This window comes from Diorhabda carinulata, chromosome 8 (genome assembly GCF_026250575.1).
Source record: "Diorhabda carinulata isolate Delta chromosome 8, icDioCari1.1, whole genome shotgun sequence".
In the NCBI taxonomy this organism is placed as follows: domain Eukaryota; kingdom Metazoa; phylum Arthropoda; class Insecta; order Coleoptera; family Chrysomelidae; genus Diorhabda; species Diorhabda carinulata.
Window position 1 is genome coordinate 23,743,380 of NC_079467.1, and position 26,371 is coordinate 23,769,750.

A 26,371-nucleotide genomic window follows, 5' to 3' on the forward strand; every position below is an offset into this window, starting at 1 on the left:
GAATTTTACTTACAGTTTGGAGAAATGGGGGTATAGTTGGTATTAATGGATGTAAGAGGAACGACGATGCATTGTGCATCGGTAATGAGGGACTGGTAGTCTTTCACGTATTTTTCTAGGTCTTCGGTGATCCGAAGAAGAGTAAATTTGAGATTATGTGGTTTGTGTAAGAATTTCAATCGCCTTTTTGAAATCGCTAAAGGTGAAAATGCTTACTGGGGGTTTAATTGGATTGAAGAGTGATGTTTTCACCAGAAAAAAAACGTTGTTTGAGATACTTGTATCGCACTATATACAGTGCATTCGTCTTCGACAGTACAGATCATTTGATTGACGATAAAAGAGCCTGAATGAATCACGAGTGCCGAATTCCGGTTTTTAATTTGAGATATGGGAAGAGAAACAAAAGTATTACCAAAATAGGTTTTCCAGAAATTGAAGTCACCCATGATAATGACTCTAGGAATGCTCAAGAGATGGATGCATTTATATCTTTCTTTCTGAACTGAAAGCTGATATATATTTTCAATTAATGACGTTATTTTAATGAATATACGTGGGAAGTTTGTTCCTATGGAAAGTTTGTGAACTCTTTTGTGGTAAAAAATAAAGTACGAATGAACAATTGAAAATATTTTATTTTATGAAATAAACAGTTTACAATAAAAGTGACGTTAAAATCAATAAAAATATTACAGTTAACAAATCAAGGAAATATGTGGTGTAATTACATATAAATATTAATCTTGAATCGAAGGTATATCGCCCTTAAAATTATTTATTAATAAAAGTACAATTTGGAAATTGCCAATTGAGGCTCAATAAATTTTATTTTAATAACAAAAAATATTTATCTGGCAATGAATAAATAGTAGGAAATAATATAAAAAACATTGTTTATAGAAGCACTTAGCACAGTATTATTAAAATATTTTGGAGTAATGTCAAAACTATTAAAAATAGAAATTTTGACTAGCACAGTATAGAAAGGTTAAAAAAAGATTATGAATGTTGGAAGAACTTTAAGTCATATAATTAGAATACAAAACAATTATTGTTCAAACGATGACACAAGTTGATGATTTGTATAAATATACAAACACGGATGTATAAAGATAATTAAAGAATCAATATTTTTTTTGTATATACTAATTTTGAAAAAGGTAATAGGTAGGGAATTCATTATTCACTGTGTTATGACAAATGAGGCAATGAATGACCCTTTATGGTAAAAAGTTATAATTTATAGTGGAAATACTGAGCTCCTTTTGGTTTTCTTCCCTCAGGTTGATTTTTAGTCCCAAAGTGATAATGACACACATGTATCAAGTGAATGAATCAAATTGAGATAGAAAACATACATCAAGTTCTTTTCAATACTGGAAAAACATTCATTTTCTATACGAAGAATATTTTATTAAAAACAGTAATTTATACACTAAAAAGATATAAATCATAAACTAACGAGTTTCAACATCGAAACATTATAACAAAATATACGAAACCGACCATTTCTTAATAAAATTCAATTCAATTTATATTTTTTGTATCACCACCCCTTGTACACCAATCATAATACAAGGATTGACACGAAGCGCTTATCAGAAGAACTATATGCTTAACGGTCCTTTGCTGTCCACTACGGTACTATGACTACTTATATTTTCAGTTTTGGCAATACCTACATCTGTCACTGACATTCCCGGTATATATTTGTAGTTAATTGCGAGGTATAGTTTTTATTTAAAAATAGAATTGACTAATGAACACATTCGTGCAATTATTTTTCATACATTTCGATGTGAATTATTACAAGAATTCATCAAAAAACTTCATACATAACAGTGATAAAGCTTCAACTTACCGCATTGAAAAAACTAGTATAATGAATTGAAACATGGTCAATGTTCATAACAGGAGGAAATTTGTGAGGGCCGTTAAAAATCTAGCTTCAATAGGATATTATATGATCATTTGGAGGTGAAAATATTTGTTATGTAGATTATCAGCACCGGTAGCGCACCTAACTCCAAAGCACAATACTGATAATCTGTGTAGGTCTTTCAAATTCAACAAAAGTTGTTCATGGGAGAAGTTATCAACATTAAAGTAAATAGTTGGTATTTGGTGTCACCAGTGTTGTGATAACATTTGCGGTAAAACTATAGTCAAATAAAGGATACTTGAAACAAGTAGAAGATTAAGTTGATGGGTTCTACACTGTACAGGTACCTAATTAAAGATTTTTATTGTTGAAAAATGCCGTTTTAGCGGAGCTCTGTTTTTTCTGAAATGCATCATCCTAAATTGATCTCCCATATCATTCACAAAAAAGTTTCTTCATTTTAATTCCTAGTTATACTGGAAACGTGTGTAAATTTTGTGGGAAGTATGTAGAAAGTTCAGTTTCCCGTGTTCTAGAAAGCCCAAATATAAACAAAAAATGTTTCGGACAAGAAATATATAGGAGCAAAGATACTCTTCTTTGGAGCCAGCACAGATTCATTAGAATCATGCAATTAAAAGGTGATTAAAAGATACCAAAAACAGTTTTCGGTAAGATACAACCTCTAATACTAGCTGCTAGAAATTTATATTTATAATCGAGGATATACTTTCGTTTCAAGATTGTACTGCCATGTTCACAATTAAAAAAAGTCCATCAACCTATAATAATAAATTACTTTTTGGTATGTTTTACTATTTTTAGACTTTACAATATGTACAAGATAACGTGTTAATAATTACGCAATAAGATAATAAAACCACAGCCGAAAACGCTGTTGACTATACAGAAAAATACAGAAATCTAGCAGAGTATTATCTTTGTCATCGCTAAAATATAATGTCGATGATTTTCAAAACTGTTATTTCATCAAAAAATTCAGTAGGATAATGTAAATTTTTCTGTGTCACTAGTACCACCAATCAACATTTTTAATGTCTAAATTTGATAACCTCATATAAAATGAAGTTATACACTATATCTCATTAAGTTGGAATTTTTGAAACCATTGATGATATTCATTGTTTTGGGCCCCAGCTACACCGTCTGGGATACAAACCATCGATTGATGGAAAGCTTGAAACACCATTCAATGTAATTATGAATTTTACTTCAGTAACAGTAAAAAATATGGTCAGTATTATAGTTGATTTTTCTAATTAGGAAGCTTTTTCAATATTGATTTTCCAGTTTTGAAAAACATGTACATTCAGCACTTAAATGACAAATTGTAAATTAGCAGTAGCTTTATTTGAAAACAGGGTAATCTATTTACAAAAAACTTAATATGTACAATACAGATTTCATATTCAAATAAATTTTAAATATCTATGAGTATTTATGAGTTTAAAATAAATTGAAATAAAGAATTTCAAGCACTTTTAAACAAAACGTCCATTTCTTCGGTGTAGTTAATCATCAAATTAACAGAGTTTGTCACAAAATCAAATCATTTTTGAAAAATTCCACTGAGCAGGAAAGCTTCGCTGAAGGTAAGTAGGTTTAGCTCATATTTGGTCCCTTTCTTCAAAATTCAACGGTTTTCAATTTTGTTATATGTGACTGGAATGCAATTCAATAACCAAATACTCAAGTTTTCAGTTAATAAATATAGAAAACAAGTCAAATTAAAACTATCAGTATTATTGGTTTCTCTTGTCAACCAATAAGGTTATTGGTAATTTTTTCAAGGAATTCGGTATATTATTATAAATCAGCTCAACTACCTGATATTCCTCACATTAAACTTCTTTGCGATGACTCCTAAGAACTACAAGACCGTTCTTGTAAGATTACCCTGTTAAAAGCAGGAAATAAGCTCTTAAAACTAAAAAAATCCAATTCAAAATGGAAACAAATCAACAATGGATTTAGAAATAAAGTTTTTTTTAAATTATTCATTAGTTTATCATGAAAATTATTTCTTTTTTACTGAAAATCGATCTCATTAGTAGCTTTCTCAGATATGTATACATCTTTTAAACTATCTAAAGAAAATAATGGAAATTTATATTGAAAAAACTCAAAGAAGTAACACGTGTTATGTAGAATATTAATTCTCTGGTCATTTGTAATCAATATTTTAGTTAGCCAAATAAAACGAAAGAGGAATGGACCATAAGGAGTAACACATAAAATTGATAAACAAAAAGAGTTGCTATAGTTTGAAAACTCACTAAAAGGTATTTTATTGAGTCTGGATTGATGCGTAAATTTTTTTACAGATGGGTGAAATGAATTTTCAGTAAAATGTTTTAATAAATGAAAAAACTCTCCTACAAAACTCCTAAATCTCTACGGTGAAAAATTACTCTTTATTTTTTAAATTTCCAATAGAATATATTTCAATTTCAATCACGAAAATATAATTATATAATTCAATTGTAGGTACTTTTTCTAAAATTATTAATGGTATTCAAAAATCTTCGAATACCACACATTTATTCTACTTTCTCTAACAAGAGAAGTAAAATTGAGGTATATATATGCTTAAGAGAGAAAATCCCTAGCAGATTAAACTCCTTCATCCGATTAATTATTTTTCTAATAAAACATCACGATTTCTGTATTCTTTTCCGACTTAACTAGTCACTAATCTAATAATAAGTTAAGTTTTTTTTTGATTAGTATAAACTTGATAAGCGAAGCAGAAACCTCCTTTTATTACGGTGAGCTATATCTGAAACAATAAAATACATTATAAAAATATAATCATAGTAGAACAATTTTTAAATTTAAATCATGTGATCTAAAAAATAGTGTCATATAATACAGCTAAGCAATTCACTCTATATTATGAATAGATAGCTTCAATTACACTGTAAACTTGAGGTTTATTGTACGGTTTCAACATCTACAGCTCGCCTTGAAGTTCCAGAGTAATCTCTTCAGTATCTGTATTAAGATTTGTTTCCTATAGATTTAGAACTGGAGTTTCATCTTCATCCCTGCAAAATTTGCACTTGTCAGGGTCTGCTAGATATAATTTTCTCTAATCTGGCAATAACCTATAAAGAAGCCAGTGAGGTGTAGTTTATTTTTGCTTATGTAGATCTAGCAGTATCCAAGTTTGAAAGAAATCTTTTGGAGTGACATTTTTCTACAACGCAGCACAACTCTTGGCGAATAAAAAGCATTTGTGCTCCTTTTAAGTCGAGGGTATTGGGCACTTCAATTGCGTTGATTCCTGTATGACCAGATAGTAAAGAGACTCTGTTATTCTTGTCCAACTCCACAGTATACGAGTCCATTAATGGGGGTATTATTGCATATTTTTAAAACTTAGACCCTTAAGAATATGTCCTTAAACGGATTCTTTAAATTCGCATTATTTCCAGAAATACAGTGGATTTTTTAACGTGGCGTCTAAACCGGCCTACTTTTTTTTGAAGTTGACATGATATCTTAATTTCTACACAACCAATTCCTTAAAAATTTGGTGGAAATCTACGGTCAATGGGATAGCGATATCTTTACAGATTAAGAATTTTTCAAATTTTTTTGTTCCAGATCACTGCAAGGGCTGGAATTATGTCAACCAGGGTGCACCGTTTTTTGTTGTAGCCCCCATTTTACAGGCCTGTAATTCTGTTTTATTTTATATTCTGTTGATACTTACTTGTTTTAATAACTGGCTTCGTGTCCTGCTAAGATGTACAAGTCGTGTCCTTCTTCATTTGTTAGTGTACCAGTTCTTAATAAATTGCTTTCCAACATTACAACCCTGCAATTTGAAAATATAATTAAAAACAATAACCATCACAATACTTTTGTGGGTTTAATGTATAGATTACATTAGGCCTTTCTATATATAAATTTTGTGATGATTTTTCTTGGTTTTAGATCTTCTTTAATTGATGTTTTGATATCCTTCAGTCTTTAATAAAATATTGTAATCAAAGTAGGTCAAGATTTTATCTATTTTTTATAAGAAATTTCAATTAAAGGAGATCTAAATCAAGACATATCATCACATAATATTATTTTTTATTTCCTTTAACCAAATGACAATACTATTAATTTTTATTGATGGCACAAATGTTGCAGATGTAAATAAAAAATTTTATTCAGAAACCACATTATCTGGGTTCATTCATCATTATAGTACAATGTAAGTTGATTAATATAATTAATTAATTAATAATATAATTAATTAATATAAACAATACTGGATTAATATCTTAACAAGTTTATGTACCTGATTTAATTATCCATTTTTCTATATTTTATATTGAAATATATATTTTTCACTTTTCATGTTCTATAACCGTCTTATTAATAAATATTAACATATTTTGTCGAAGTTATTATTACATTTATTTATAGAATTATGATATAACTTTTAAAAAATGAAGGTAAGCTCAATAATTTTAGTATAAACCTCGTATACTTAAAAAAAATTGAATTTTGAAACAAAAAAAGATAGTTTTGAATATGTAGCATTTTTTCGACATTAGTGTTTAAGGTTTATACACCTAGATAGCGCTAATTTGGTCAGAATAACGTTGTCGTGAACCATTAGGATATAGGTGATCTGTGGAGTGGTCCCAAGCCAAGAATAGTAAAATATAGAGGAGAAACTCACTTGTCTGATCCCAAAAGTTTATATGTTCTTGCAGTATCCGTAATTTCTTGAGTAATTTCTCCATTTTTCAATGATCTACCTTGCATACCATGTTTGTGAAACGCTAACACGCTATCCGGAAGACATACTATAAAACAAAATGATAACTCAAAAACTTACAAAGTTACCGTATTACTAACTATTTACATGACATTATTTAAGATAAGATTTTCAAGTTTTTAAGCACAAATAGTACAAAGAGATTTTCTAAATTTTTGACTTATGACACTATTTTAAGTGAAAATGAGGTGTAATTTATTCGAGAATCAATTAGATCCATGTCGAGTTATTGAGCTACTCACTTATACTTTCAATTTTAAATCCGAATCTTAATTCGGCGATTTGTTTTTTATTAACTTTCATCTTTCCTTGTACGTTCACTATCCTAATAACATTATCGTAACACACTAAAATCGAGTCTTTGTCTAATTGAGTGACATTCACTATTTCCAAATTTTCCCTTCGGGGAATTACCGTCGCTGTACCGTCCATGTCTTGAAGTTCGTCTGAATGGAACCAATTAGCACCTGAAAAACAATTTGTATAGTTAATATAGATTTAAATAAACAAACCTTGATAGTTCCAAATAAAAACCAAAAAGAAACAAAAAATTCTATCTCAAAATTTTCAAAAAGAAAACATTGCATCATCCATGCAAATCATTCACAATCAAAAACAAATGTAGTATAGTCAAAAGTACCTTGAAGTTTTTAATAAAAAATATATCGCACTTTTTTTAATTTCAATCATTTAATGAATTTAGCACTACTGAACATACTGTTTACCACCACTACACCAAGTCACTGACTGGTCCTTCGAGCCGGATTTGAATCAGTAATCTACTACAAGTTCAAAGAACCAGACAGTTTAGTGGTAATAAAATAGTGTGTTTAGTTTCAGTATGAATATCACACTACAGTACACAATACGTTTTAATTTAGTCTTTGGAACAAACTACATTTATTAAAAATCCGCAAATTGCAAACAAAGTTTCAAAGCCTGGGCTCACCACATACATATATTTGCTACGAATGTCACATGCGATTTGGGTGTTGTCTTTATTGGAGGAAACCAGATATCTGGAAATCACAACTACTAAATGCTAAAAATTTCGAGCTCACTTCGGTTTTGGTGTGGAATTCTACAGGGTGCCCCAAATAAGACAAAATTTCCACATCATTAAGATTTTTTTTAATCGTTTAATCCAGTTTCAGAGGAAAAAATGACACAAACGGTGTTAGTTCAATGGGTTAAATTATTTAGTACAAGTATTTTTTCAAGTATTATATTTGGGACACCGATTTTTTGATAAAATTTTCAATAAAAAGGTCTCAATCAAAAACGGCAAACTTAAATTTCATAAAGAATTATAGAGATATAAAAACATTGTTTCAGAGACTTTTAATAATATCAATTCATACTTTAGCCGGACTATGATGTCTGTATGTATGTATGTATCAAATAAAATCCATTCTGATTAGTAACCAGAAGTACAAAAACCAAAAATAGAAGTCAACATAAGTAAATCCAAGTTAAAGATAATAAAAAAACATCAATTGAAATAATTAATACAGAAATCATATAGGAAGAAGAAGAAGAAGAAGAAAGAGTAACAATGTAAGAATATTTTAAAAATATGCTAAGAGAAGACAGGCAAATAGATATAGAGATAGATTACGAAGCATGAAGTAGTACCAAATATAATATAAGCAGCAGAAAATTGGACAATAAAGAGGAAACTTGAGAAAAAATAAATGACGAAGACATTCAAAAAGAAACAAAATAAGGATCAATAAAAGAAACAAAAGAAGGAACAGGAAAATAGTGTTGCAAAGATTGAAAACTAGATAACAAAGCAAGAAAATATTACCAACTATTTTATACTCCACAGGAAATTGGATAAATGAGAGGAAACAAAAATAAACGCAATAAAAACAGAGGGATGAAACTAAGTGGAATAAAATAAAGGGTAGAGACAATAAAAAAACAAGAATCAATGATAGGAAAAATTTACAAGAAAAAGCTGAAATGATATGGAATGAATAAAAGCAGAAAAAAATTCTGAGAAATTGAAAAGACAGTTGAGGTAATAGGAAGAAGAGAAACTAGAAAAGGAGAAGAAGATAAGACTATTAGTTGAGATTCTTTTTTTATGAAAAACAAGAATCTACAAAAACGATTAATTTAAATACAAACTAGAAAAAACAAAACGAACTTCTGTTATTAAATAGTAAGTTAACTGATCAGTACAATCTAAATTTAATTAATAATTATCAGTAAGATAGATAATAATTTTTATATGCTACCATTGTAATATATTTTTTGATTATCCATTATTCTTTATCCAAACTAAGTTGCTCGATAAGATGCACAATATATTCAATAAACTTACCAGAATTCATATTTATCAAATCCAATTTGAATCTATTAGGTTGGTAAGCTTGTTTTATTGAAACACATACTATGGGATATTCTAATTCCGGAGTTATGATCATTTCGAATACGTGTAATGGATTGGGAAGAACGCATTCCACAAGCTGAAACGGCATATTTTTCGATTAAACTCGATACAAATTCGAAAGTTTACAACATCAGACCAAAAATTAATTTAATTCTGTGACTGCTCTAGACATAAGTCTAGCGAGTATTCTCACCTTCAACAGCATGAATTTATTAAGTGGATCGTACCACTGCATTAAATAAATTCCACTGGTAGTAGCACCACATAAATATTTATAACCATTGTAAGGATTACGAGCGACGCAACATTTAAGGGTTCCTCTTGTATCAGGTACTCTAGTAGTAAGAGCGAATTTTCTAGGTACCAGTCGTTCTGGTATCCTATTCATATGTAAACTAAATCTGTGGGACTGTTTGTTTTGAAGTGCCAAAAGGTCGTGTCTATATAGCTGCGGTGTTTTTCCTATAACAATAGTATATAATGCATTTACATCAACATTAATGTTTATAAATTTCGTAAAAATTCAAGTAAAACAAAATCAAGACATTTTTCATATTACAAAATTCAAAATTCTTCATACAACATATTGAAAATAACTTGAAAGATATACTTTTGTAATATATCAATAGTCAATTCTTCACCTGATAATGTCATGAGAACGTCTTTTATGACATACATCCAAACTGTCCTCCTATTATATAACTGATCGATACAAGTTTCGTGAAGTTCGTTTAAATTGAGGTTATATATACCCTCCTCGGCGCCAATAAGTATGTGCTGGTCTCTAGTTTCAGGATGGATCCAAGATACCGTACAATGGATCCTTAATGGACATCCATTAAATACCTAAGAGCAAAATCAAATACTATCGATAGAATTGAAGTTAAATTTGAAAAGTTTACTTTAGAGAAACATGCCCCCATGTGTACTTTCGGCGTCGGGGGGAGACCATTACTAGGAGGTCTAGGAGGCGTATGCCGCCTTCGATGTTTTCTTGGAGGTACAGGAGGGCAGGTAACCAAATCATTAGCGCCACCATCGTGGTTAGTATCTTCTTCGGTACCTACGAGATGTCAATAAAACAGGTTTAAAAAAATACTCTTAAATTTTTCTTGATTGAAATTTGTGTCTTACCATTAACCTCCCTATTACTATCCCTATTTGTCCTTCCTGTTCTACTGCTATCACTCAACGACCTTTGCCTTTGACCTGTCAAGTTCATGGACGTGACCAAACCGAAAATTTCGTCTACTGAGGAATGTCGTCTAGGTGAACCATTGAACGGTGGTTCTTTAGAATGATTAGAAGGTGAGGCATGAATATCGCATTTTACTGAGTTTTCGGGATCTTGTACTGGTAGAGTTGCTCTACGATAATAAAAATGTTTTAAAACAAGTATAAATTAAATACAGACAATACATGATTAGTAGATTTTTTATTTGTTTATAAACAAAAGTCTTTTTACCATCCCATGCTTCCCATGCTGTTTATTAAAAAAATAATTAAATCAAACATCAGTTAAACTAGAGGAAGTGCAAAATTTCAAGATGCAAAATTTAATGTAAACTTGACAATACTTTTTATTTGATTTTGTATAACACAAATAGCATTTTGATTAAAAATTTTGAATTATATAACTAGATTGGTATTGTTTTCACGTTATCTAGACTTAAAATGTATTGCTTATTATTTTATAGAATTTGTAATACATTTTGTTAACTATAGAATTAATTTGATCCAATTTTTTTAATAAGATTGAAGCTATATTTGAATGATACACAAGGTAGTCCATATACACACTAATAATAAGAGCACACTTTTTTAAAATAGAATATTTTGAAATTTCCAAACACTCAGAAACTTTCTCGAAAATAAGCAAAAGGCGTTCATGTTGGTTTACATAAGGACTTTTTGAGGTTATGTTCTGAAATAGCCCTTGGTATTTCTTCTCGATGAAAATGCAAATTCCATAAATAAAAAATAGCTAAATGTCTTCAAAATTTTTCATAAAGAAATTAACATGTTAGTTATGAAGACCATAATAAAGCTAGAACATGTTAGATGTAGAGAAGAAGAACTTGATGAATAGAGAGAATATGCTAGAGTATATTTTGGTTAAAGAGAAATTTTACTCATAACATTTTTTTATTTGATTTTACCTTGCTACTTCAAATGTATGTAAAGTTCAATATATTTCTAAGAAAAGGGACTTAAAAAGGAAATGACTCAATAATTTAATACAAATAATACAAAGAAAAGCCTCATAAACACTCGAAAATAAGCAAAAGGCGTTGATGTTAGTTTAGCACTTTTTGAGGTTATGTTCTGAAATATTTTAATTATAATTTTCTTTTTATTTGATTTTACCTTGCTACTTTATGTAGAATTCACTATATTTTCAATAAAAGGCACATAAAAATGAAATTACTTAATAAGTCAGGTACATATTTTAAAAATTAATTTGCACAAATTTAAAAATACTTTGGGATTCACAATACGTTGGAAAACTATATACAAATATGATCCTCTCTCGCATCATCAATTTATCCTAATTAAGCAAACTATCATTATTTAGCCTTGTTTCCTAATCACTGTTAACGTCGTTCTTCTTAAACAACACTCTTATAAAATTACCGAATGAAAATTTCTAAAGGATTTTTCAAAGTTTAAACCAGAGCCCGCACTACATAAAAATCGAAAATATCTACAGGTGTAATAAAAATCGAGGTCACATGAAATGTTTTTAAGTCAACGAATAATCGTATGCGGCCTCAGTTAAATTTTAAATTGATGTAAAATGGCATCACCAATCATGTGTAATAAACAAACTGAATCTTGAGATATTTTAAAACAGGAATGTGTACAGTAACTTTACTGGTTATTTTGCCACTTTACAGTAACCTTGTTCAATATGTTTACATCACTATATTGTATATTATACGAGGTTCAAAACTAAAGTGTTTTTTTTTTTAAAACAAACTATATCAGATATTGATTAGTTTTATTTATAAAATATGAAAGCATAACTGAAACATTCTATTTCTGAGGGTGGTCGTACTATCTGCAGCATATCGATCATGCTCAAATATGAAGTGTGATAAAACAATTACCGAATGAATTTTTACATTGGCAAGAATGTAGTAATGAAGACTGGCTCATCCTTCGACACATAAACATATGAAAATGTGCTAAAAGAGCGTAAACTTGTTCATTCAAACAAGCGATTGGGGTACTAGAACTTTTACTAAAACAAGACAAACATAACAATGAGATTTTACACGCAATTTAAAAAATCTCAATCTACAATAGCGCCTCTAGAGCCAAATTCAAATACGGTAGACCTCAATATATTTAAACAAGGCTTTCTTTAATGATAATCTTTTTGAGTTTATTCCGAACAATGTTCATACCCCTAATTGTAACAAGCTCAATTTTAACTAAACATAGTTTTCATCTAACTAAACTACCTACACCAAAAAAATATCGATTAACTTACAGCTGTTCATAGTCGGACTGATGATAATTGTAGGCTCCCCTAAAATAATCAAACAACATTTATATCCACCAGTTAACAAGAAAAAGAATTTCAGACATTATTCATATAAAAAAAAGTAATTCCAGCCCAACCCCAATAAAGTTAAAAACACAAAAGTCAAAATAAAAAAAAACCAAAGCAGTGTTAAAGCGTTAAAAGAATATATGCGGCAAACGAAATATCAAATTCAGGCAATTAATGAGTTGTGTTATGTAGCTGATGAAAATTTTTGTAAAAAAATTACCTCAACATTAATTCTTCGTCAATGTACTGCAATAGACTCCTAAATAACAATATCACAAATTAAAACATTAACTAGAGTCTGAAGATGTCTTGCATTAGATGAAAATACAGACTGTTAATATTAGTGGGAAAAAATGTCAAACTCTATATGTAGTTAGGATCTAATGAGTCATTCAAATTAATATTGTTCTTGCATTAAAAAATCAATTATCTAATCTGTAAAATAAATTATTTCTTTACAATAAGAATTGTTTTCTGTGAATACCATCTGGAAATCTGACGAAGCAGTATTGGCTATCTTAAATATAATGTTAATGTTGAACAGTGTTTATGACATTTAACCACTTCTAATGCTCTTTCATCTATAATCATTCTGAGTAGACATGTATATTTTTATATTACAAAATTCAATTACATTCAAGATAATTATACTACAATGTCAGATTTGTTCAAATTAATACGTTTTATTTCCTATTTTGGATTATAATTAATATTGATTTAAATTTACAAACATTATTTTTTTATTTGATCTTTTCGGAGATGTTTTTATGTCACAGAGTACTTATTATATAGAGCTAAGGCCAAAAAAACATTGCAAATTAAAATAAAAACCAAACATTCCACTGCAAAAACAATCAACACTAATTTCAGCTCTAGTATATACTAAGAAAAAAATTTTACAAGTGATCTAATTGTTAATTATATCTCTGCACTCAATAAATCCGAAATCTGACAACTATTTTCTAAAAACTCGATTCAATTATTAATATAGCCATCCCCAAAAATGATACATGTACTAGAAAGCTTCAATAACTTTTCTATTAAATGATTTGTCTTTGCTTCCATAATATAATTCAACTTCGACAATAATTTCTTCATTGGACATTATATTATTATTATAATTAGTATTAATAAAACATATAAAACATATTTTATTCTTTTGCATTCCAGGTTGTTTTCACTTCATTTTTATGATTGATCATGCTAATAATGCTGTGCAATTTTCTCTCTTGTTGGTGCTTTATTTTTCAAAATAGTCACTTCGGCAACTGCTATTCATTTTGCTGCTCTGCTTTGATTCAGGGGCACAGTGACGAATCCATAATTCAGTCATTATCACATATAGTAGTAAAAAATCCTGCCCAAACAGTTCCAAATGTATCCTCTTATAACCAAGATAAATCAACACCTGATTTTGACTGAAAAATTTGATATGATAATGTTGGGACTCTAAGCTGGGACTTATTGAGTGATACAGTAGATTATGGATGTTAAATCTAAATCAATCTGATTTTTTCTCAATTTGTTGATTATCATTTGCAGTCTAAATTAAGTGCAGTATCAACTAAAATACACATCACACTCAAATCAAGGCTGACCTCAATGACATTTTCAAAAGCTGCGATCCTGTCATGGCTTTTCTCTCTTGACTAAAACTGACATCATAAATGAGATGTTAAACGAAAACCAAAAATTTCTAATCTTTCATATTTTCGAAATAAAATAAAATGTAATACAAGTAAAAGTTGCTAAAGGGAAGAGAAAAGGTCAGTTAATAAATGAAAAATTACAATTTTTGGTTAATTTCGACAAAATTAAATGTAACTATTAAAAAGCCTAATGACATTTATTGCAAATTAAGATAAAAACGATAAAAAAAGGGATTGTTAAATAATACTTACTTTTCCCTATTGAGCGAGTCGAATGCATTTCCGATACCGCATTTTTGATTCTGATGCTCTACACAGTTGTGTACACTAGTCACATTGTTCATGAGATCCATCAAGTCCCACTGAGGTTGTTTCTCTTCGACTATCACAGTAGGAATATCTTAAATCAGTCAAAATTAGTCAGTAGTGTCAATAAAAAAAAGTAATTTCTTAGTTGTGTATGTTTATGTTTCTAAATCATCTTGATTTTAGTTCTCTTACCTGATCTCTGTAAGGTATTGTTAGCCTCATCTATACGATCCATATCAGAATTGGAAAGCACGGCATTTTGAGGTTTTGGTCTGGAAGTCAGTCGTGACGCAATCCTTTGTGGAACGTTCTGTACAGCCTGAAACGAAGCATACCATTATTTCACCGAATAACTTAAAGCTTGTTGAAATATCAAATATCATAATTGTCTTACCCCATCTTCATCCGGCTCAAGATCAGTAAACATATGTGAAGGATTGTTAGCTTTTTGTAGTAACTCTAAGGCCAGTCTTCGGTGCATGTCACCTTGGAAGAATGCATGCTACAAATAATAACTGCAGTTAAAAACCCACGAAACTTTTTTAACGGTGACTAAAGCCTCAGTTTTTGCTTTAGAGTGTAACAATAAGAACAAATTCGATCTTGAAGTATTGCTGTTAAAATTTATGATTAAGTGGTGTAAAAACATTTTAACCAAAATAATTATGCATTAGAGCTCCTACATTATTTGACATAACATTTCAGTAACATCATTCTACACCAACGCTCAATTTATACCTCACCTGTAATAATTTTTCTGCAGTTGGTCTTTTCTTTGGATTTTTGGTTAATGCTACTTTTACAAAACTTTGAAAAGTAGCGCTCCTAGAACAAAATAAGCACTAATTAAAATTACAAACCTTTCCAAAAGTTGGAAACATAGTCAAGTGCCCTCAAAATATAGTATAATATTTTTATTGATAAGAAAGGCAGTGATTTATGTGTGTGATTAATTAAATATTATTAATAATTGTCTATCAGTATTAAACATTGTTCTAATTCATAGTAAAAGCCTTTTCAGACCAATTAATGGAATAGGAAAGAAATCTTTTTGATTGTTTCAGACCTTCCACTTCAGATTGTATTTCACAGGAAGTGTCTAGTAAGCATACCAGTAACTCTCCTTAGCTCATCTTTGTTTGATGAAAGGGCCTTTTCAGACCAGTTGGTGAAATAGGAAAGAAATATTTTCGATTGTTTCAGACCTAGGGTCTTATTCCATGTTTCTGATTTCTTCATACATTTCATTCATTTTACTAAATATATCAGATAAATATGATAAATAAAATAGAATCGTTGATTTTTATATAACCTTTGGTGTTCTATGAAGAATATTACAGACTTCAATTTGAGAAATACTGATCTAGATATTAATCAGATCATTTAAATTGATTATTATTGTCGTTAAATAGACATGTATAAATGTACTTTGAAATTGAGTAAAGTATGTCAGCCTACACAACATAAGTGTGTACAATATTTGTAGGTGTTGTGATAAAATGCATTGTTGATTAATTCCCTTAACTGGCTAATAATAGAAGGTTCATTCAAAAACAAATATATTTTTTTCAAGTGCATTTCCTCTTTAATCAACGTTTTGTACGTTTAAATCGGAATTATCGACAAATACATCGCATTAATTATAATTAGCAGCAATAATTGGATAAAAAAATTTTTATTATATTAAATTTTATATACAGAACATACAGAATATTAATTCAAGATTTAGAATTAGATAGATATGTAAGGGTATGGAAACAAAAAATGGGCATAAATTGTTTTAATTTAATTATTTGCCCTTTACTTTATAGTCCGGTCAAATTAGACTAAAAAATAAGAGTGAAGCTACATAAATTCCCCCCAAGCTGAAAATCAGTAAAAAATATCTCAAACATTGTAGATCATAAAATTAACTACAAAAAAAGGAATCAATACTTTTATTCCTACGAGCCACCTTTTCTGAAATATAATGATTCAAAAAGTTGTAAAAGTTGTAAGTAAGCCACATATATACATATCTAGAGTTGTAATATATGTTAAAATAGTTTGCTGTCAGTCATTGTAACTTACACTTACACAAAATATAACCTTGAGACAACATCTGTCTACTACTACTGAAAATATATTGGTAAAACAAGCTGATGTATTGATTATTGAAACAGCAATATAGCAACTATTTGCAGATTTGCTTTTTTATGCCCCTGTTTAGCTGCCATTTGAAAAAAGAACAAATCTTCAACTGGTCTCTATATGTTACCTTTTTAATAAATACCTTAGATTATTCATATTTTATAATCAACAACTTCTGAATCAAATTTAGTTTTTAACAACATTATCAGCGGATAGATCTTCTAGGAAATTTTCAGATATTTAATAAATTTCACTGTTATACATTATTTCACTCACCATTTTTCTTTGTCTTTCAATGTAGGTGGTTTGAATCCACTTTTCGACATTAAAAATAATGCTCTCATTGGATGTAGATCAAACATTGGGGGTTGTAATTCTGCTAATTCTATTGCTGTAATACCAATCGCCCAGATATCACAAAGCTGATTGTAGCCCCCTTTACGTTCAACAGCTGCAACCTGCATCGAATCAAAATTAAATTGAATTGAAAAATAATTTTAAAAATGGCTAAAATTGAATAAAATTTAGACCACAAAATTAATCTGTATGTACATTTTTATGTATATTTTCCATTATTATTTTTATTATGCCATAAACTAGTGTTTGAAGTATTACAATTTCAGCAGGTATCCTCCTCCCAGTTTCTCAAAAGTCTCTGAAGACTTGGTTATTGAAACACTGTCAGTCAGTTTAATTGTGAGTGTGTGTTGGTTTAGTGGTAGTATGAATAGGTGTGATCAGTATCATCCTAAAGATGTTTAATTAAAATATTTCTACAGGTAATCTATCCTTTTCAAGTACAGCAACTGATGGTTGAATAAGAGTCTGTTTAGAATACATACCCAAAACCAAAGTCACTGAAAATACCTATAAAAATTTACAATACAAATCATAATGTTACCTCTGGTGCCATCCAATAGGGTGTTCCAATAAATGATTTCCTTTTATTTATTGTAGCTGTAATTTGAGCAGAAACGCCGAAATCTGCCAGTTTTACATCCCCACATTCAGTCAATAGAATATTTGCTCCTTTAATATCTCGATGCATTTTACCCTTGTTGTGAAGATATTGTAAACCTAACAGTGTTTCTCGGCACATATAAGCTATTTGATTTTCAGCTAATGGACCCGTAACTAAAACAAATTGTTATTTTACACAGTATACCATTTTTTAATACATGTATTTTGAAATTCTTCTTACTATGGTATATATCTTGGAGGGATCCACCTCCGCAGTATTCCATACAAATCCATAATTTGTCCCTACGTAAATAACTACCATAATATGCTATAATGTTGGGATGTAAACAGTCTCTCATCATAAGAATCTCTTGCTGTATAATTCCAAAGTCATCACCTATTGGGCATAAGCAATATAAACATTTATAACAGTTCAATACCTTAATAAACATGTATTTAAACTTGAATATTATTTTTTTTCTATAATATTTTTATTATTGTAAAATTCACAAACAAATATCAATATCAAATTATTATATTAAATGCTTCCAATAGTTTCCTCCAATGTAATAGCACATTTAGAAGAATAAAAAATTTGAAGATAATATCTTTATACATTTTTCAAAAAGAAGATCAAGAAAATAAGAGGCAAATAATATTAAAATCGCCAAGGTCATAGCTTGATTAGTGACAAAATCCTTTGTAAGGTAAGGCTATGAAAAAATATTGAATATCTTCAATGTAGTATTAGGATATTATCCAGGTTATTGGAAATTGATCTATTAAACTTAAAAAAAAAACGTGAGTTTGTGACCTATTCCATGTAACTCTATTTAATCAGAATATAATTCAAATAACATACTGCTATACTTGATTTGGATCTAACTTAAATAAAGATTTAGACAAATGAAGATTAGACCCTTTTCTCTCGTAGCCCTTTGGAAAAAAGGATTACAAAATTGTCAATAAAAATATGAAGAAAATCTCATTTCTGTTACGATAAAATCAACTTGCCGCGAGAATTTAAATTATTTTTTAGTATGTACTGACATAAACTGTAATAAATCAATTATAATTATCTATATTTTACAATAATAAATGATGAATTATAATCAAGTATTTACTAACATGGAAGTGTTACAATATATAACTAAGGTATAATGGAAGTTATTAGAAAAAATAAAAATATATACTCGAAAATATATGAGTGTTCGAATACTACTTCGTAGTAGTAGAATTGTTTTTGTAGAATTTAAAACTACTCTGCCTTATAATTATAGAAAGCGAACGTTACCTGGTTCTAGTTTTATCACTTTTATTGCAGCAAAATCGTTAGTAGACAGTCTTTTTGCCTGGAAAAATGAATCAGAAAGAAAAATAATCGGAAAGATAAAATTTGAATGAAATACCTTATAGACATCCCCATAAGTTCCACTTCCTATTCGCTGAATTAATTCGTAATCGTCTTGTGGGTTTCTTCGGGAGATATCCGAGCTCAATACTCCTTGAGCCATTTTTATTTATTTTTACTTGATTACATTGTATGTACTGTTAATATTAAAATTGATGAAATTAAATGTTTACGTGAATTTGACTTTGACAGCAAATGCACTGCAGGCAGACATATTGGAACCAGTGCTACTAACAGGTAGCAAAAAATCGAAAAGTTACCATCATCTCAGCATGCAAAATTTCCTGTCGGTAAAGTGGTGTGACGTGAAATGTATGCATCTTAAGGTAAATTGTAATAAAAATAATCAGAAATAGTTCAAATTACCTCAATAAGAGGTGATTTTTATTTATTACTTCATATTCCGGCAAGGAGGTAATAGATAAGGGAACTGTTTTTGATTACTTCAGTTGGTAAAAGACGAGGATTAATCACAGTAGCATACATAGCCGTAGGGACGAAAAGGGAAACAGGTAAGTAAACTTTTATAATTTCGAAAGATTAGTTGTTTAAAGTGTTTCCTAAAATTAAAAATTTGCATATGAATATTTAGTATTAATAGGTTTTTTGTCTCAATGTTAAGAATGTGATTTGAAATTAGCAAGATAAATTTTAATTAAATAATACCGGTTCTATATTCTATATTATTAGACGACATTGTGTATGATATTCATTTTCATGTAAAAACTAGGTAATATTTGAATATGTGAGAACCAATATCTCTAGAATATCTATAGATTATGCTTCTTATTTTAACACAGCTGCAAACAAATCTAGAATTACGAGTATACTTGATAATTACGTATACAAAGTTGTCTATGTATAAGTACTGTTGAATTAACATTTTCAAACAGTTATTTTCATATTTCAATCGATAATAATGTATATAGATGATATGTGAGTTTTCTTAGGCTCACAGGAGCCCCGAAAATTACTAATTTGATCTTTTATTTTAAAAGCAATATTGGATCCCTAGCAAAATTTTCATTTTTTCCAAAAATTGCTTAGAAATAAGATGTTTAAAAATGTTCGAGCTAATTTTGATTTCCTTAAATAGCCCCCTGGTCGATTTTTAGCCCCACTACTTCTTGATCTGACGTTGAGTTTTCTATGCTTTTATATGAATGCGTAATTCATCCCAACTTCTCAATTATCTGGGTATCTTTTTATTGATTAAAAGTGATTTTTTCATGTGAATGTTGTTGTATAACATTCAATATAGAATGTTTTTCATCTATCAACAGGAATAATCTTACAAATTCTCGTTTTCTCTTGGAGAAGGAAGTTTTATTATAGATAGAATGTCGATATTAATTTTGAACAATTAATTAATTTTAAGTGTTACTTTTGTTGGTGCACTGCACTCGATTGCAGAATATGTTCAAATAGTATTCATAAGATTTCTGGAATCAATAAGTTAACTTTTAGTAATTTGCTCTTTACTCCACTGCAACTTTAAGGTTAATTGTATTCACTACCGGAGCTGTATTCGATATATGTACAGCTCCAATGTTCTAATAAATTCCAGTATCTGTACTGTCTTTATCAAGGTTTACTTCTACGTATTATTTTCCATCCAAAAGCATTCCAGTTGATGCGAGGTATTCTAGAAGTAGGTAAACTTCTTCCTCCTCAGAATCTACAGTTGTCAGTAAACCTCATATGGTGTTTTATGATGCCATAGTAGATGGAAGTTAGTGATAAAAACGTAAATTGTTTTTGCTTGGATTCAAATACTTTTGTATCAAGTGAACTTGTTCAAGTGATCCAGCTCAGGAAGCCACTACCAGAGTGCTTCTCTTATGGGAGTTTTTTTCTCCAGGAGTTTACTCTCTGTTTCGATGATTACTGTTTTTTCCATTTCCTTTGTACCTCTTGCTTCTAGGAGTGTTTTTTTATATATTTTTATCAATGTATTCTCAAATACCATTTTATATTTTCTCAGAAGTCTTTTTCAACAAAAATTTTGATTCAAAATCTTTAAAAAGTAAATTTTCCTTTCTACTTCATTATTTTTCTTCAATCTATGTTTATTTTTTCGAACATTAATTACTTTGCATTTCACTTCAATTTATTCCACGTATTATTTCTGTTTTCACCTTTGTTTTACTGTATACTACCTTAGCATTATTTAATAATTTTCTTTATTTTTAATTATCTTTTTATTGTTTCATTGTCCAGTTTTTTCTAATTAATTTCATCTCATATTTTAATTAACGAATCCATTCATGAACATGGTAATAGATTTTTGCGGGTCTCTTCTTACATCTGAAGAGGTGTAGGAAGAATTTTTTATTGTTTTGTGATAATGAATAAAAACAAAACTCTACTTTTTAAAATTTATTTAAATAAATAAGACTCTTACATCTCTATATACAAATAAAAAGCTGTATAAAATGCGCAATTCTAAATATACATAATACATTTCATATAAATAGTTAATTTTACAATTGTTGTAATCTTAAAAATTTACCAAGTACTTCAACTATTATCTTTTAGTACATCTTTTAATATAGAACTGGAATTTCTATTTTGTGCAAATTCTGTGAAAGTAGGTAAGACTATTTCACTGAGTACTATAGGCGTTTGTCTGGGAGTACTGGATGTACTGCTTGATGACTTAGTAGAAGCATTTGATGGCACTGAAATAGTATTATTATCAAGTAAACTTGGAACTACTCGAGGTTTCGATTCGTTTTCAAGAAACTGTATAAAAGCCTTTGATAAAGATTCTTCTGACATCTTATTTTCAGGATTTGGTGCTAGGAGTGAGGCCAACCAACCCTGCTGCGGTTTGTTGAGTTTCACTTTTTCATGATCCTGTTGATTAAAATCCAATACTGTAGATATTATTTTTAAAACTTGTGCTTGATCCCTGTTCATATTGTTATTTGACATAACATAACCCAGAATGAGGTTTTTTATTAACAGTTTATCTACTTTTCCATCGGTACTGCTAACAGCTTTACTTAGTTCTTCCTCAGTTTTCGTGAGTTTAGTTTGAAGTTGGGATACTGAAAAATAATCAAAATATTAGTTGGCAGTTGATGATATTGATAATACAAATAGCACTTGAGTTAAGAACATATAACCTGTATAAAATGTGTAATTGGCTGAATTATTAAAGAAATGGTGTGTAGATTGATTCCAAATTTATATTCTGTAATAATCGGAGAGATATTCGACATATTTTAGACTATCACAACATTCTGAATGATTATTTTTACTTGAAATAAAAAAGTTGAACGGAAGTAAATTAGTAGTTCAAAACTTGAACAATAAGATAAGTGTTCATGGTTAAATAAATGAGTAATTTGATAATTATTACGAATATGATTGCTGATTTGATTACTAATCAAAAAATATAGATTAATATAGAATTTTTTTTAAATATTGTATAATTGGGAGTCAATGGACTTGATAAATAATTATAATATAGATTGAAAAGAATTCGCACATATTCATTTCAAAATTATGAATCAGTCTTGGATGTATTCAAGATTTATTATTGGATCAAACCTTTAGTTTTTATTCAAGTTAATTGATTCGTCAAGCAGGTTATGAGACACAAAAAACCGAAAATATCCTTATTTCAATCTTTTTGTAGTATATTAACGATATTCAAAATTATTTACAAATATTTATCGTAATCTTGTTGGAATTTCTTGAACTGTTGTTTGATACCACCATATTTATTACATCACTCGATAAGTCGTGAGACTGACACACAGATGGTGCCGCCATTGTCAAATCCATATGACGTTTATGAAGTACCAACTTTCAAAACATTATGTGGTAAATTTCATGACGTTTCGATTAGTCAAAAAAAAAAGTGACAGACATTTTGTTATTTTCAAAACAATGGATTTAAAATAATTTCGTAGACACCGATGATGGTGAATGTTCTGGTCGTCCAATTGAGGTGGTTACCCTATAAAACAACAAAAAAGTTCACAAATTGGTTATATCTAATCGTAAATTGAATTCAGAAAATTGTTTGGCCATGTTTACACGTAATAAATCAGATTTTTTGCGTCTATATGCGACAATGGATTATACATGGATTCATCACTTCAGTCCGTAATCAAAACTATCATCTCCAAAAGGTTGAGACAATCAATAGCGAATTTTTGGATCATTTGGATGCAAAAATTAATGGAAAACGACCTCATATGTAAAACTACTGTTTTACCAAGACAAAACATCCATTCACAAGTCGGTGGTTAAATTGAACGAATTATACTTGGAATTGCTTCCTCAACCACCGTATGATCCAGATCTGGCCCCCCAGTGACTATTGGTTATTCGCTTATCTCAAAAAAAATGCTCGCCGGTAGAAAATTCAGCTCCGATGAAGAAGCAATTGCTGAAGTTGAAGCATATTTTGAGGGAAAAGACAAATTCTACTACAAGAACATCATCGAGAAGTTAGGGATGGTGCTAGAATGATTTTATTGCTCTTAAAGGAGATTATGATCGATTTTTGACAAAATAGTGTTTTCCTAGTTGGTCACAAGATTTAATGAGTGATGTGTTAAATAACACACGAAAAGGAACACCAAAGAAGAGCTGATTAGAAGGAAAAAAAAATTAGATAGAAAAGAATGGATGCAGCTGTGTAGGTAGTTTAATTGTGATTCTGATGTAGTGGTAGCTAACAGTATATTTATTAACATAGCATTTGATAGAGCAAACAAAATTAAGTGGTAATTTTGGCAGAGGAAAGAATTGGTATTTCAATATACAAACATGTCTTTAACTCAAGTGTTTGATTTTCATTCAAATTGTAAAATTGAACATATTAATAGGTCAATCATAATAAGAAACAAAACAATACATCTTTTTATAATTTTACGAAGAAATTATGGTTTCGTAGAATGATTAGAAAATGAAGAATCAATGTCTTTTTACAAGTTTATACTTTGTTAAACAGTTTTTGTGATAGTTATTATAAAGTTGAAGTAAAAAAAATCATATTGAATTAACATACAATTTTGGAAGATGATCCTGAAAAGCAAGAAAACAAGTGTTACCCAGGGACTGGTATTTTCACAACTTTACCAGTACCTGATGTAATACTCACTCCCTATACTTTCTATTTCAAAAATGCCATGCTCTTCATGCCGTCCACATTCAAAAACTAAAACTGGAAATAATATTTGTTGAATAAAAAAATTAGAAATAATAAATATTATAACAAACATAAGTATAGAATTGTCTTTCTTTTGTAAATTCTACATCCTTGCAGTAAAATTATTTTGAGCTTTTCTAAGAAACCTTAGAACACGATTTTATGAGTAATATTTTCCTTTGAAACTTTTCCTACAAATTATTAGGATTTTTGTTTCATAATCTTGATTTGAAGCTGAATTACACCATTAAATGAAATTTATCTAGTTCAATATCAAAAAAAGACTTTTCTATAAATATAAAACAAATAAAAACAACACCAAAAGCTCACTAAAAATTACGGACAAAGAAAAAACAGTTATAAAATATAAAAAGACAGGTGCAGACTGGCAACAACTAAAAAAAAAAAAATGGTGACTCAAACACTACATTTTGTATATCCCATTCAGTACCTGGGGATTGAAACTACCTCACAGTTACCAAATGAGATTAAAAAAACGTAGGCAAAGCGTGCAAAACAGTGCTGATTTTTAAATAAAAAGTGCTTGGTACTGTATTGGTGCTGAAAAAAAAATCCCATGTTACAAGCACTATTTGAAAGACGTTTCTTGTTACACCGAAAATTTTAGCAAAACTCACCACTTAAATTTGATCATTTTTTCAATTATTATTTTTTAACAATCCTCAAAGTCATTTTGGGTTTACATTATGATTAATGTTTTTACTTTTGAAAATTATCTTAACCAAAATAAAGTGAGTTGATGCTATAGAAGTGAATACCGCCATTTTATTAACCTCACACAAGTAATTCTTCTAATTACACTAGTTTACAAATCTCAACAATAGACCAAAAATCTATTACACCATGTACAAAAAGATACTCAAAAACTAAAAAATATAATAGAAACAGTTAAAGATGGAAGACCAAAAAAATTGGCCGATTAACCCAAAGTAAGACATGGAAACAGTGATCGAAACACTAATAATCCATAACTATAAGGGAAACAGGGGGGCTGTAGTATTTATTCTCGGAGGGGATACATGGTCTGAGGGTCTCAGTGAAGAATACGTTAAATATCAATACTTAACCTTAAAATACTCAGACTGAAGTATTCATTTATCAATAATAAAGTTAGACATAAATAGGATCTTGGAAAAACTCATGATTCAAGTTTTTATGTTTGAAATTTTCTTGTTAAAAAAATATTTCCCAAATATTGCAACTACTGCTCCCCGCCTCCTCCTTGGAGCCACTTCTTAAGAGAAAATCATCAAAATTAAAAAATAGTGCAAAAGACAATTTTAATATTTTTATTTTCACAATTTTTTTTTGTACATGTATTTAAATAAATAAATATTACAATAGGAACCGTAGATGACAGAAGACTTGATTAAATTGGCCAATAAGCTCAAAATAAGACAACTAATCGTTCATCCAGAAAGTAAGAAGTCAGCAAAATAAATTATAGACTCATTAAATTCTATTTCTATAAGAAAAAATCATCACTCTGAAGTAATATTTAAATATTTTTATTATTATCACTATTTTTTTCCATTTTTGACCATTTAAACATACTGTAATTCTGTTGCATAATCAAACAATAATTGAAAAATATTATTTGGGGTATAAAAACTATGTAAAGTAGTGTAATTACTTGTAAACTGAAAAAATACTTTGAACGTGTTATTACATTTTGGCACAATTATTAAAAACATCCCATATCAACATAATAAGCCAATTTAATAAGTATTTATTAGTAAATAAACAGAAAATTTGTTATATAAATGGAACATACAGCTAAAATTTATGTGGAAATATATAGATTGACTGAAAAAGAGACGCTACAGAGCCAATGTTCGACATCTCAACATTTCTCAAAAAAAATTAACAAACTCATATGCCAAAATAATACATTTGATAACATTATATTAGGTAATAATATTGAAATACTAATACACTGTTTCGAATTTCGTTGAAAACAATTGTTTTTGTTTGATCTAGTCCTTTTAAATATTTATTTTAAATTTCTTGAAATAAAAAAAAAAAACACTGTAATTATCGCAAAACTTCACATTTGAATCATCGATCAAAAA

General features: G+C 29.1%; 3 protein-coding genes across 11 annotated transcripts in view; 1 reads left to right on the forward strand and 2 right to left on the reverse strand.

Moving 5' to 3' along the window:
- Positions 1 to 618: 618 nt before the first annotated feature.
- On the reverse strand, positions 619 to 19,360 carry LOC130896931 (mitogen-activated protein kinase kinase kinase kinase 5). 7 transcript variants are annotated; one of them, XM_057805340.1, is made up of 21 exons: positions 19,107 to 19,360; positions 18,992 to 19,049; positions 17,939 to 18,094; positions 17,639 to 17,871; positions 17,014 to 17,195; positions 15,351 to 15,432; positions 15,002 to 15,109; positions 14,800 to 14,926; positions 14,551 to 14,698; positions 14,248 to 14,298; positions 12,870 to 12,908; positions 12,587 to 12,625; positions 10,225 to 10,457; positions 9,993 to 10,153; positions 9,732 to 9,936; positions 9,284 to 9,552; positions 9,022 to 9,166; positions 6,932 to 7,156; positions 6,591 to 6,717; positions 5,625 to 5,729; positions 619 to 4,685 (listed from the first exon to the last, which is right to left on the reverse strand). In XM_057805340.1, exons 1-20 carry the CDS (start codon positions 19,209 to 19,211, stop codon positions 5,630 to 5,632), a joined length of 2,793 nt encoding a protein of 930 aa, XP_057661323.1. In that variant the 5' UTR covers positions 19,212 to 19,360; the 3' UTR covers positions 619 to 4,685; positions 5,625 to 5,629. The 7 variants fall into 7 exon arrangements, with proteins under 7 accessions (XP_057661323.1, XP_057661327.1, XP_057661325.1 ...); XM_057805344.1 differs by lacking the exon at positions 14,248 to 14,298; XM_057805342.1 differs by lacking the exon at positions 12,870 to 12,908.
- An 8-nt stretch (positions 19,361 to 19,368) lies between these two features.
- LOC130896933 (uncharacterized) overlaps positions 19,369 to 26,371 on the forward strand; it is a 37,573-nt gene continuing 30,570 nt past the window's right edge. The window contains exon 1 of the mRNA XM_057805353.1: positions 19,369 to 19,620. The gene's annotated coding sequence lies outside the window, so the exon portion shown is untranslated. The remainder of the gene's footprint in view (positions 19,621 to 26,371) is intronic.
- LOC130896930 (thyroid receptor-interacting protein 11) overlaps positions 21,475 to 26,371 on the reverse strand; it is a 56,072-nt gene continuing 51,175 nt past the window's right edge. For 2 of the 3 annotated variants that reach the window (XM_057805339.1, XM_057805338.1), the window contains one exon: positions 21,476 to 22,161. In XM_057805339.1, coding sequence (XP_057661322.1) covers positions 21,629 to 22,161 — 533 coding nt within the window. In that variant the 3' untranslated portion in view covers positions 21,476 to 21,628. Of the gene's footprint in view, positions 22,162 to 26,371 lie in introns of all 3 variants that reach the window. The other variant, XM_057805337.1, reaches the window with a different exon arrangement.